At 45.5% G+C, this 13,394-nt stretch overlaps 1 protein-coding gene across 4 annotated transcripts in view; it reads right to left on the bottom strand.

Annotated features, from left to right (window-relative positions):
• caln1 (calneuron 1) overlaps positions 1-12,879 on the bottom strand; it is a 52,018-nt gene extending 39,139 nt beyond the window's left edge. The window contains exon 1 of one of the 4 annotated variants that reach the window (XM_042063446.1): positions 12,705-12,879. Coding sequence is in view for 1 of the 4 variants with exons in the window: in XM_042063443.1 (XP_041919377.1) it covers positions 2,418-2,563 (146 nt within the window). In the remaining 3 variants the exon portion in view is untranslated. Of the gene's footprint in view, positions 1-2,417; positions 2,906-3,728; positions 4,321-5,004; positions 5,216-12,704 lie in introns of those variants that run through there. The other 3 variants (XM_042063444.1, XM_042063445.1, XM_042063443.1) reach the window with 3 other exon arrangements.
• Positions 12,880-13,394: the final 515 nt, after the last annotated feature.

A 13,394-nucleotide genomic window follows, 5' to 3' on the forward strand; every position in this document is an offset into this window, starting at 1 on the left:
GAGTTCTCATGCATTTGTCGATATTTATTGGGTATAAAACTTAATTAAAAAAGAAAAAGAAAATGAAACGCTTGAATTATAAAAACAAGATGAATGCAGACAAATATTGGGAGATGGGAAGTGATTTTTAACAAGACTTCAAAATGACTTTGTTGTAGTAAAGTAAGCATCCAATTTACAACTAAAATGAGATGCTGCATCTTTAAGGCAGATATTTCAGTTTCCCTTTGCCAGGCTGTATACTGAACAAATTAAAAAAGCATTTTCTTCTTCAACACGAGAAGCTCTAACCAGTGAATAATGAGATCTACATCAGGATCACACCATTCCTCTAAATCACCCTGCATTCCACAAAATGCAGCCTGTTATGTAAGCAAAACGTGATGCAGAAAGACAAGACCTCATTTGTGCCTGCTGCTGGTCATTTACACATCCACACTTATCACAAACAAAACACTTTAAGAGGCACAGCTAGCCTTGCCCTCGGAAACACCACATTTCCTTTGGAGCATAAAGGCCACCAGAGGAGCTCTACAGTAACACGAGGGTCAGTATGTAGAGAGCAGTCCTGCATGATGCATCTTGAATTTCCCCTTGGCGATCAATAAAGTATCTATCTATCTATCTATCTATCTATCTATGTATGTGGTGCAGGAGGCTGCGTGCTTGCTGTGTAAATCCATGTGACATGGACACAGAAGGGCCACAGTAGCATGTCAAATGTGTTCGATTTCAAGTCATTCAAATTGGCCTACAACTGCCATCCAAAACTAGGAAAATAATGATCCTCTCTTTTGGGCTGAAGCTCAAACCAGTGTGGCAGAGTTTCTTATCTGCAGCACAACAAAAATGCTGAATCGTTTTAAAAGACGATTCACCAACACACAGTATCTACGATTTTTAGCTTCTCAAAAAAAAGCAAATACAAGAAAACGAGTTGCCCATGCTGTGTCAGCTACTCATTCATCCCAAAAAAGCCTGTGCCTTATCATGAGGGAAATGTATGCCTGCCAGTGTGAAATGGAGACCCAGCGAGTCAGATTTGGTACCCTTCCACAAGGCATTTATTTTACCTCTGGAAGCCAAAGCCGGAGCACTTTCCTGAGCCTACAGGGCAGTGTGTGTGAATGCATTTGCAAAACTCTTCAGTCAGGGTGTGTCCACAGCATTTTGGTTGCTTCCTGTTAAACAAACTGTGTGGCTGTCCATTTCACACACACACACACAAGACCACCCCAACGTGACAGGAAGGCTTTAACTCCCAAACTAAAGTGACAGTACCATGTGGATGAAGCAGATTTAGCGATAAAAGGAAGCATGGAAATTATTAATTTATTACTTGGACGTCTTGCTTTGAAGTCTAACACATGCTGACAATATAGAGACATCTGTGTTTATTTAACATCTCTCAAGCTATGTAAACTCCTACAGTGACATTGTGAGTTTGCTAAATCTAATGTGAAATGGGGAACAAATTTAAACTATTTCTAGAGCAAAACACTATCTTTCTTGGATGGATATTTAACAAACATAATTGAGCATATAACATATGAGGATAACACACTCAAGGTCATTCTGCATCAGTATAGCCTTTCTGGTCATTACAGCAAGAAAACATATTTTCAACAATTCTGAGGAACAAAGAGGCAGAACCACTGATCCAAGTGGACCAGCAGGAAACCAAATCAATCCCATGTCTGAGGACAAAAGCTGGGTGAGAAAAGAAAACCAACAACCAATAGATCTCCAACTCTTTGTTTGTGTTGTTGTGAGGGTCCAGCACTATTTCCAGCCTGACGGAACTCAATAGCAGCACAGGCCAAGTGCTACTCCGTGTGCACCTTACACACACTTGCCTTCCAAATCACCTTCAACCACAAATAACTCTAGAGCCAAAACAAAACAGCTGTTGACCATCATAAGAGACACTACACAGACCTTTCTCAAAATGAACTAATCACAATAAAAGGCTTGGAAGGCAGTGGTCCAATGCCACAGAACCTCCAGCACACAATGTTACCCCCTCCCTCTTTCCCCCCCACAGTGTTGACTTAAGAAAACATCTGAGAAGAGAGCTTGCACCAGGGCTGTCCTCACATCATACACAAACCAATATTGTCACAGCCAAACTGAGAGAGACTCAGCATGTGAGAGGCGACCATTCCCATTCCTAATTTCAATGATAACTCCCTTCATCCCTCACAAACTGGACATATTAGTGGCTCAACGGTCATTACGTACCCCCAGGCAATAATTTCCATTTACAAACACATCCATCTCATAAACACCATGGTGAAAAACAAAAACATTCCCAGACCCAGCAGCCTGCTGCATCCACTCCCCGAGCAGTGGGGATGGGGGGAGTGCAGCTCTGGCAGCGCTCTGTTCTGCTCTGCTCTTTTCCGGCTCCAGCTTACCCATACTGATCACAGTCTGAGGGGTGCTGCAGCAGGGCTGGCTCCTCCAGAGGGCTCCCTGTCCGGCTACTCTCGCTGAGGCACGGCCCCTCTCCCTCCTCCCCGTCCTCCGTCCGAGGCTCTGGATCTGGATCTGTGACCTCCATCAGGCGCTGGTGCGGAGGCTATGTGAGCAGGGCTGGCTGGCTGGCAGGCAGGCAGTCAGGCAGGCTGGCTGTCCCTGGACGGCTCAGCCCAACTACTGCCTCCCAAATTTGTGCTTCTCCCAAAGCAGCATCGGGCAGTCATTCACGCTCACGCTATCTTTCTTTCTCCACCTCTCTCTGTCTCCTCACTCACTCACTCAGTCAGCCAGTCACTCACTGACTCCCTTCAGTCTGTAGTGACCTGCACTTCACATGAGGGACGAGTAGGCAGCAACAGCAGGCTCATTAGACAGAGCCTCAGTGGCAGAGCCCCGTGCAGCCCCCCCTTCCTTTTCTCTCTTTCTCTCTCAGCACCGCCGGCTGCTGCTGCTTGGACACAAGGTGCTCCACAATGATTTGTGAGAGCGGAATCCTTCAGCCCGTTAACAGCAGCCGCGCACACCTCTCCCCTCTCCTATTACCGTAAGCAAACGCTTTCAGCGCCAGCGCAGCCGCTTCACCTGGCAGATGTGAGTTACAACACTTCTCTATTGCCTGCCTGCATCCCGCACTTAAACAAAGCCTCACATCAAGGCTGTACTTCATTGAAACACATCATATTGTGCAACTTTAAGGTAAAATGTTTCTCTATAGATACCGAATTTAGAAAAAAAAAAATTGTCACCCAGATTTCATTTTCCTTATAATATCACGCAATGTCACAGCCTGTAGACTAAACTGACAAATTAATTTCTCATTTAACATGAAGTACACAAATTAATAAATAAACAAATAAATACACAACAATCGGGTAGAATCGTGTGCATATGAACGTTCGTATCAAAATGGTAGTTTCCAAATGTGTGAAAATTACGCATGTCGGAGAATAAATTAAATGTTCGATTGCATAACAGAACGAATAACACAGTTTAAAAAAATGACAGTAATGGATCATTCTAGCATCGACAGAAACGTACATTCAACTGAGTGCTGGAATTAATCAAAGGTTTCCATTCAAAGTTTAGCGTTAATGGCCAGGCGGTGAGCCCTGCAAAGGACAAACCAATTTCAATAACAACAGGTGTACTAACGTGATATCTGCACCACAAACGTTATTTTCGAGGCAAGACTGGTTACAAGTCTGGAAAATTCGAATACAATAGACGTACAACGTTTAACGATTTACCTGTATGAATATCTAATCTTTAATCCTTGTTATATGTGCGTCGTTATTGCGTCCCAACGCTGTCAAACTGAAGTCCAGTTGATTCACCAATATATGCGCTCAAATATTTAGATGTGTAGAACAATAGACAGGCAGATCATTCCTATCCAGAATGTGCAGATATTATTCCATTAGAACAACAGGATGCATTGGTCTCTTTCCCAGATAGCAAGTCCATGTGCACTGGGGACGGCAATACCCTCGCTCCTGCTCAATCAATCGAACAGTTGCACTTTTCGTCCAACTCCCATCAATTTTAATGACCCCGTTGTATCCTCATAATGTCAGTAGGCTATATTCTTCCCAAACATACTCGTATGAGTTTTCCTAACTAGCTTTATTCGTTGACAAATGCACAGATGTAACTTGTATCTCCAAACCGCCTTGAGGAAAGGTTGTAATCGCTGCAAGTCCTCCAAAAGCCAATCAATAAATCTGCCAAGTTCGACTATGTCCGTGATTTTTTCACGATAATCGCAGTGTTTGCATGAGACAGAAACAAATTGCGCTCTCTCCCGTGCCGATTTGTGTCATATTTCTTCGACTGAAAAATATTAACCCCTGAATTGCTGTGAAGGACAAACTGACCAAGCGCTGGTCATTAATCAACCCACACAGCCAACAATAGGTAGTCTACCTATTGGCTCACTGGTGGCTGGTGTGTGTTAAATAGAGGGAGCCACCCCCAAATGATTTGATGTGTGGTGATTTTTCAACTCATCAAATCATTTTATAATTCATTAGATATAACACTGATATCTCACTCGATTAGTGTTCAAAACATGAATGAGGAAAATTCCATTGAACAGTAAAAAATACAAATGTTTTCACAAAGCTTTTCAAACATTAAAACATTAATCTGACGAGGCATTTCTTCCTTCACAGAATAGCTCAAACCCTCTGATAACTTCACATAAATTACGTTTTACAAAGCAGTCATATCAGTGAGCAACTATAATGTTCAAACAAAATTAACCATTAATGGTCGCTTATGCGCGCGCTGTCGGGAAAATAACTTCACGTATAGTCTACGGTAGCGACTGGTGTGCAACAATTGTTCTTCACCTTATTTTCTTGATGAAACACATCAACTATTTTTGTGAAACACATAAACTATTTGGATGACTACACAAGCTAACATAAAGCCAGGTACTCGAACCGTTTAGCCTTTATCTCAGTGTGTGAAGTGGGCAATATTCGTGTCAACGACTATTTTGAAATAAGCGATGCTTCTTACCTAGATCATAGAGTTTTTATAGTTTCAGGGAAGATTGACGGCTCATCTCAAGCTGTGGTCTATTTCCCCGCACCTGCACAGACAGCTCTGCCTTGGCCTCTGCTCACTGATTTATCGATGAAAGCACGATTGCTACTCGAGGTAGGTCACGTGCTTCGCCTGCAGTTTACCTGATACCTTCATGTGGGTCACGTCCAGGCATGTTGGCCTGTCTACAGCTAACATGGTTACAAGGCAAGCGCTGGATGGGTGTATTATTGGGGCTACACCTAATTGGTTGCACCAGTTGAATGATGAATTGCAGCCTAATGAGAGAAACTGCAGCAGCACTAAGATTTTTCAGAAAAATGGGCTGTTCTATTGTTTAACACTCAAGGCACACCCTAAAGCATGGGTAGATGTAATATTTGCTTATTTTATAAATACTTAATGAAAACCAGTCTATATTTAATATTGTAACATTGATATTGTAATCTGATGTGCAATTCTAATCCATTTTTTTTTTTAAAGATCTAAATCTGGGTATGTATCACAAACTAAATATGGTATGTATCACAAACCTCAACCAGAACAAATCTATAATATATCAGTGCAATAATATGTGGGGAGTTTTACATACTCTATGTGCAGAGGTCTCTCCCATTGTAGGAATTAGCGAGGCAACACGGATGTGGGCTAATGCCTCTCCAGGGGCTTGTGTACAATAAGAGGCCTCTCCTGAAAAGCCATCATTTTCTCGGCCCATTACAATCACTCTTCCTTTAAAAAGCTGTCCGTTAGGATTGGGCACAGAGTTGGGAGAGGGGCCAGCATCCAACTCGGCTCCGAGAGTCTGCTGAGACGATTAGAAGTGTGTGTGTGTTTATGAGTGTGTGTGTGTGTGTATGAGTGTATGTGTGCGCTTATGAATGTGTGTGTACTTATGAGTGTGTGAGTGTGTGTGGTGCTCGCGTCCTAAGCCTGCTCGCAACAGTCCTAAGCCTGATCCAAGTGCTCCCAAGACTCCCCAGTCTACAGAAGCTCTCGCTCAGCTTATACGGTTCCAGAGGAGCCCTGGTCATAAAGTCACATGTAGTACAGGAATCACCCCTCATGATGACAGACTGGGAGAGAGCTGGCAACAAAAGAGAGCTGGCAACAGAAGACTTTGGGCTCTTGTTCTTCTCCCCAAGTGTTTAGGGTCAAAAACTAAGTTGTACCAAACCTATTTATCAGGGCTTGCTCATAGAAAGTAAGATATAAATCAAGTCTGCATCCCTCCTCATACATATACATGAGTATTTACAGGAGCCAAATTCACAGTAAATATTATAGTGCAAGAGTAAGCTGAATGATACATTAATTGGAGCAATTGAGAGATACAGCAGATCAAGGCCGTAGTCATGATGTCAACATTGGGGGGGACCAAATCTGTGGTGGGGTCTGAGGGACCCCCAAACAGAATTTCAATACATTTCCTACCATGCAAAACTATTATTAAAAGTAGCTTTTGCGATATTGTTGACAGCCCTACCTCACCATAGGGTGCAGTAAATGGAAGCTTTTGATAGCACACGCTACTAACGAAAAACGGAAAATCACCAGGACAAACCACTCAGGGGTGTAGGCTACTCTGGAACCATAGGTCACTACTTTGTGCGTTATTTACGTTTGATTACATTTCAGATACGTGTTGGTTTCCTAGTATAGCGCTTTATTCTTTCTTTATTTTTCTATGTCCAAATATTGGGGGGGGGGGGACATTTTGGTCATATTTGAATATTGGGGGGGGACACGTCCCCCTCAATGTCTCTGGTGACTACGACCCTGCAGCAGATAAAGGCTATATACTGGATGTGGACGCTGTAGACAAAGTAGTTCACTGATACTGTACAAAAGGGGTTTGGTCAATTCACAGTTTACCAGGAGCATTGTGACCACACAGAGTAACCTAAGGGGGAAGAGAGAGTAACACGGAGAGGGAGAGAGAGAGTAAAGGAGACGGAGAGAGGGAACAGCATAGTGATATGATGGAGTGATAATTAGAATCCCCCTCACACGCTTCCACATGCTGACTCACAGGCCACGCGCATGAATCAGACTCTCCGGAGTTTCATGGGATTTTCAGAAGACAATACGAGTCACGGAGAGTCGCAGCTCTGTCGCAGACATCGGAAAGAGATCCTGAACATCTCCAGCAACTAAGCTTACTATGCACTTGTGTCATCTGCTCACAGAGTTATTTTGCAAAGGGAGAAGAAGAAAGACCATCCCTTAGGGAATCAGTGGAGCTCTGGAGTGCCGTCGTATGAAATTTCTGAAGACTGTGAGCACATCATCTTGAGGAAAATACGTCTGATTCTGAATATGTTTGCCTCAGTGAATCTGACATGTGTTCCCAAAATGTCCCAGTACTCATATCGCCTTCCTGTTGCTCAGTAGGAGGGATCTGCTAATGCAATTCCTTTGTAGTCTACTTGTAATGCTATGATATTGTATGGTATTGTACAGCACCATCCAAGTTCATCTGAGGCTGTACTGCATATCTGACTGAGTGTAATAATAGAATAGTGGGTTGTTTTGGTATTGGGCTGTGGTGAGTTTGCACTAAGGAGCATGGCGGGTCACTGGCTGACGGAGATGGCTTGGGCGGTTGAGCGATGAGATCAAATTGAGACTCATCCATTCTCATTAGGAATGTAGGCCAACTCCACTCTCCACCACACGCAGCCACCTCAGCCAGCCTGCACCCAGGACCCGTGTAAGGGCTGCACACAACAACAGAAATGCAGAACTTTCCAGAAAAACTGACAGAGATGGAGCATCGGAGTCCGTATCCAGGGCTGCCACTGAGCATTCTGGCAGCGGAATTAGCATATGGAATCAAATTTGACCAATTCGATTATGATTTGAGGGGAAAAAAACCCACCCGTTAAATAAGTGCAGCTCTCACAGCTGCCCATCAATCAGAGTGTGTGTGTCTCCAGCTGAGGCAAACTCAATTACAAAGAGGACAACAGAGACAATGTCACATTGAGCCTCCCTCGCTACGGCGAGAAATCATATCTCGCAACGAAAACGCGCCACAGAAATACATTACGGTCCGGTGTAACAAGATGGAGAAGAGAAGCTGTCACACAGAGTGCAGTTAATCAGATCAGGCATCATGAGGAGATGGTAGAGGGGTAATGACTCGCACGACAAGGAAAAACTGGGAGACCCCATAGCACAGGACAGGGAATCAGTGCCATTTGGAGAGTCTGACACACACACACGGACACGGACACACACTGCAGGGAAGATAGATGACGTGCAGGTGTTGGGCTGGGCTCTCCATGAGGTAGCTCCTAATAAGAAGCTATCCACGGTCATGATTCTGAGCCCACTGAATGGGGTATATTTCAACATGTCAACAAGCCAACAGTACATCTGATAGCCATTCTCAACCAGGCAAGGCCAACAAATATACTGAAAAACAACCACTTTATCAGTCTCTGCAAAAGACACAAAGACATTGAATATAGACTGGTAGACAAGATAGATAGATATAACACAGACAGACAGACGGACAGGTAGACAGATAGAGAGGACTCAACAAGGCCATTTGTCCCTCATTGAAACATCGCCGTGTCATGAACAGATCCCTCTGAACTTGCACTCAGACAGTGTTTTAAAATGAGTATCTCTTTTGTACCAGGGCTGTTCTTTTTATACTCTACCCTTCTTATTCCCGTGGAGATAAAAAAGGAAACTGATTGCATGTCAGCACTTGGCACAGTCTCCCTCCACGAGTAGAAAAACGGACAGGATTCTGAGTGCAGAGTGAGCTCAGAGTGAGAAGAGCGTCATTTTCATTTGTTCCCTCTTAAGAACGGCGCCGCTGTTGAAGCGCAGCCCACTCAGAACCTGAAAAGCATAATTACGTGTGAAAATCACAATTGCTGTGTTGGTTGGGGCAGTCATACTCAGGTGTAGGTGACAGTCCCTCTGGCATGATCCTCCCTCCACCTGCGGCACTCCTCGTTCAGCTGCTTCAACAACACCAGGTGAGCGCACGGGCGAGTCAGACGAAAGGGGATCGCGATTCCAGAGGGCCTGCAGAGAGCCGACCTGACATGTCACTGTGTCACCTGGCAGCATGCTCGCAAGGACGCCTTCGATCCCGTCTCGTCCCAGGGCTGCCATGGCTTATGGCTCTCAGGCTATTCCTGGCCCTTCATCCAGGCTGCCAGGCTCTTTCATGCAAGAGCCAACTGGACACACAGTCCCCTCCTGGGGCCCAGGAGCCTTGGACGTTGCATCTGGACCCCCCCCCCCAACACACACACACACAAACACTCATGCACACACACACACACACACACACACACGCATGCATGCACAAACTCACGGACAAGTGCGCGCACACACACACGGATGCATGCACAAACGCACGCACAAGTGCGCGCACACACACAGAGCAGCCCCCTGGATGAGGCCTGTGGACCTGCAGGATGCTGGCTCTGGGCACCACTAGCACTGCCAGGCAGGATCACAGTACTGGCGAGAGCCTCGTCCGCCTTGATTATCATCTGTAACTTCTGTCTCGTCCTGCCCTCTCCTCCAAAACCCACACAGTTCTCAAACAATTAAATCCACGGCCATGACATCTCTCGGGCATGGGAGACTTCAGGAAAGCTGGGAGACAATTAAAATGCAGTGTCAGTCGGCCTGTGCATGCACAAAGCATACAAATGAAACATATTGCACAAGCTGCAAGGCAGTAGTTCACAGCTCCCATTTACCACCTGCACCCACTACAACTGTAAGCCTCCCCACCACCTGACATTCCTTCCTGTGGACGCAGGAGGCACTCAAGCTTGTAATAAAACCTCTGGTCTCCAAGTCCAAGGTGGTATAAATTATTTTAGTGCATAGCTGTGGGCTAATCCTGTGGTTGACTCGACTATGAGAGCCTGGTGCTAATGTAAGCACAGTTATTTCACAACACCAGGACAACAAAAAACACACAAAGACTTCTCAGGATAAAGACATATTGTTATAACATCTGCCTCAGGGCAATAACAAGTAACCCCAGCAGTACCAGGCTAAGACCCAAGAGATGAGAAACCCAAAACAAACAACACAATTAGCAGCTGTGGAATGAGAGTTCTGGAACACCCACCTGTTTCCTTCACACATTGTGAAAATGAGACAGGTAACGTGTGACTTTCTCAGGTAATTTAGGTTCATTGTGAAACATTAGTCTAAGTTTATCACTTCATTAGCATCCACATCTCCTGCCAAAAAAACATCAACGTGGCAGATGAAGTATTCCTGTTAGGGCACTATACTCAACACCGCATGACTCCATGTTGGGAGTTAAACCAAATGTTTCTTTACTGCCAGAGGTGTGCAAAGTGACTCTGGTTTAATGTCACCCAGAAGGCCAGCGGTGGTCATTATTAAACATTACTCCTCTTCTCTCGTTCCGCAGGTCACCGAGCCCCTTATATCAGGTGGTGAGGGAGAACCATTACCAGACCGTAATGACAGGCGTTTGGCAGACATAAGGCCACTGCCCTTGTGGGAGATTTACAGCTTAAAGATGTTTAGATAAAGCTGTGATTGAGTGGACCCCTACTCAGACACTCTCATTACGGGCCATCGTTACAGAGATTGACTTACAATACACTCTCTGCTCCCCATCCACAGACCCACCCCTCCCCTGAGTAAGTGGGAGCCTGTTCTGTTGGGGGGGGTCTTGGTTGCTGTCAGCTCCCTCTTAATTTGTGCTGGGCGGCTTCTGTCATTTCCTCTCTGGCAGAGGGCGGCTTTCAATTTGGCTCCATTTCCGTCAAAATCTGTTTGCTTGACAAAAAGCCCAGAGTCCCTCCATGTTGTGCTTGTACACACACACACACATACAGAGAAAGAGAGAGAGTGACACACACACACACCTCATGATTTCATATGTGAGGGAAAGAAAATGGAGGGATTAAAAAGTCGTAGGAGTTTGAACGCGTGTAAATAGGTGGCACGCTGAAGCCTCCGGCTCTACACACTAGGCTGTCGGTGGCCTAAACGCCCAACAGATGGAAGGAGGCAGCACAAGGACCCAGTCGCTCCCAGAACATCCCCACTATGTCTGCCCAGAAACAGGGCTGCCTATGCCATCTGCAGGCGCCATTACAGCACTCAAACACAGACACACACACACACACACACTCACTTACTCACACTTACACACATAGACACAGAGGCACCCTCCCCTGTGTAGAGCTTGGACCACACGGTCATCAGCTGATCCATGAGTGTTCAGTGTTAGCTGTGGAAGTCCCACTGCTTGATCCTGATCCTGTCACCAGGCCACTCGAGTGCCAGCAAGCGCCGTTGTGAAAATAGGCAGAGACGCCACTGTGCCAACTCAGTGATAACTCAGGACTCCATTTTGAGACAGGCCGTCTCGGGAGATAAATGATTCAAACCTCCACGCTACTCCTCCTCTCCCAAATTAATTTAGCAGATATCACATCTAATTCTACAAGGGGGAGGAGAATGTCCAGCCTGCGCAAAAAACCCCACACATCTGCAGTATCACCCCTGAGTGCAATAACGCACACAATGCAACTGAGCTTCAATGGCTTTTGGAGTCGTTTCACTAGGACTTTTATGAGGGATGTCAAACATCCAATCAGACTGAAAAACCTTGCAACTCCACTGCGACTCCACCAGAGTGCTAAGAGGGTTTGGGGCAGGCAACCCCAAAAAAATTAATGAGTCTGGGATGATTTTAGTCACTCTCTGCCTTTGACGGGGCAGCCAGGCATCTGGTGTATGTGTGAGAGGGAGAGAGCTATAGCCCAGAGCCCACACTCCATATGTTTTCTGCGGTTCCTTTGTGTCGAGAGTGGCGACCGATGGATGTAAGGTCTCTCTGATGTTGGCTAGCAGGCAGAGAGGCATGAGGGGAGGGGATGGGATCTGAAGCCCAGGCGGACTTAATGAGGCTGGCCAGCCGCTCCCAGTCCCCACTCGTGGACGAGGCTGCCGTTCCACCGGCCAAGTGCAGAAGACTGTGATAGCAAAAGCGCCTCTGAAGGGAGACATGAAATTAAACAGCCGCAGGGGCAACTGAGGCAGTGGACAGAGGAGAAACGCTCCAGATGCTACCATTCTGATGAAATTATTTTTGGCATCTTGATGCTGAGGATAACATAAAAAAGATTTTCATTGATGGATAAATAAGATGAATATACACAGGCAGAGCAAGTGTTTCTCTGTGGATCTACATGAGAGCAATACTGCAGGCATTTGTGGTGAAATTACTTGGTTATCGTTGTTTTCCACCTCCCCCATTGCCTGTTCAGCAGTGAGTCCACATCAGCAGTGGCATTGATGCAATGACCAAAGCAGGAGCCTGTGACATGTTCCCTGTAACTATGGTGATGACTGTTAGTGGATCAATGAACAAAAAGTGAGCCATAGCCACTGCTTATAGCCTTAACGAAAACAAACAAAAACACAGTTGTCCACCTTTTTTTTAATACTGCAAAAACAAGGAATACAAAGTCCTTCCAGCGTGGTTACCAGGCAACACACAATATAAATTCTATGCTATGCTGAGGGAACCACACCACAGAGAAACAGATATGTTACATAAACAAATAACCCCCCCCCCCAACCAACAGACTCTGAACCTTATTGTAAATCTATGATAGTGTGACTCACGGCAGACTTACCTGCCAGGGACGGGTTGAATGAGGCAAGGTGCTTCTTTTCCCAGCTGATGATGACGGCCAAACCAGCGAGGTGTTGCTGCTGCGGCTTCAGAGGAAGGGTCAAGGCTCTAGTGTTCTTCTTTGCCAAACATTTATTATCGCACACACAAGCTATGCTCCAGGGACACGGACATCATTAACACTGTCAGGGAAGGTGTACAAAAGCACAGTGATGAGGAGCTAGCCCATTTTCCCCTCTCACATATGTCTAGCAGTGCTCTTGACTGGAGGAGAAAGGCTTGCAGCTGAATATTCTCTGAAATTCCGTTGATGAATTTTTAGCTCTAGGTGGGTGGACAGGCTTTGGGCTGGAAAGGGGTGTCAAGGAAATGCATATTGCAAGATGTGTCTTGAAACCGAAAAGCAAAAAAGGACATAATCTGATCTGCTCTGAGCAGTTGAATTTGATGCATTTTGGCTGTGATATGTATAGGTAAGATTCAGGCAGCTGCTATTCAGAGACTCAAAAAACAGAATAGGCTCAGACTGATGGCTTCCAATGTCAGAACAGATCCTTTGCTTAACCTGCATTAGACAAACACAGTAAATTGAGATTATAACAAGCCCTTATTTTCAGTTTAAATAAGGCATGCCCTGCCAACCCCCACGGTGGAGTTGTCACTACTGTGCACAGATGAATACCCTACAGAC

Source organism: Alosa sapidissima, chromosome 15 (genome assembly GCF_018492685.1).
Source record: "Alosa sapidissima isolate fAloSap1 chromosome 15, fAloSap1.pri, whole genome shotgun sequence".
Taxonomy (NCBI): domain Eukaryota; kingdom Metazoa; phylum Chordata; class Actinopteri; order Clupeiformes; family Clupeidae; genus Alosa; species Alosa sapidissima.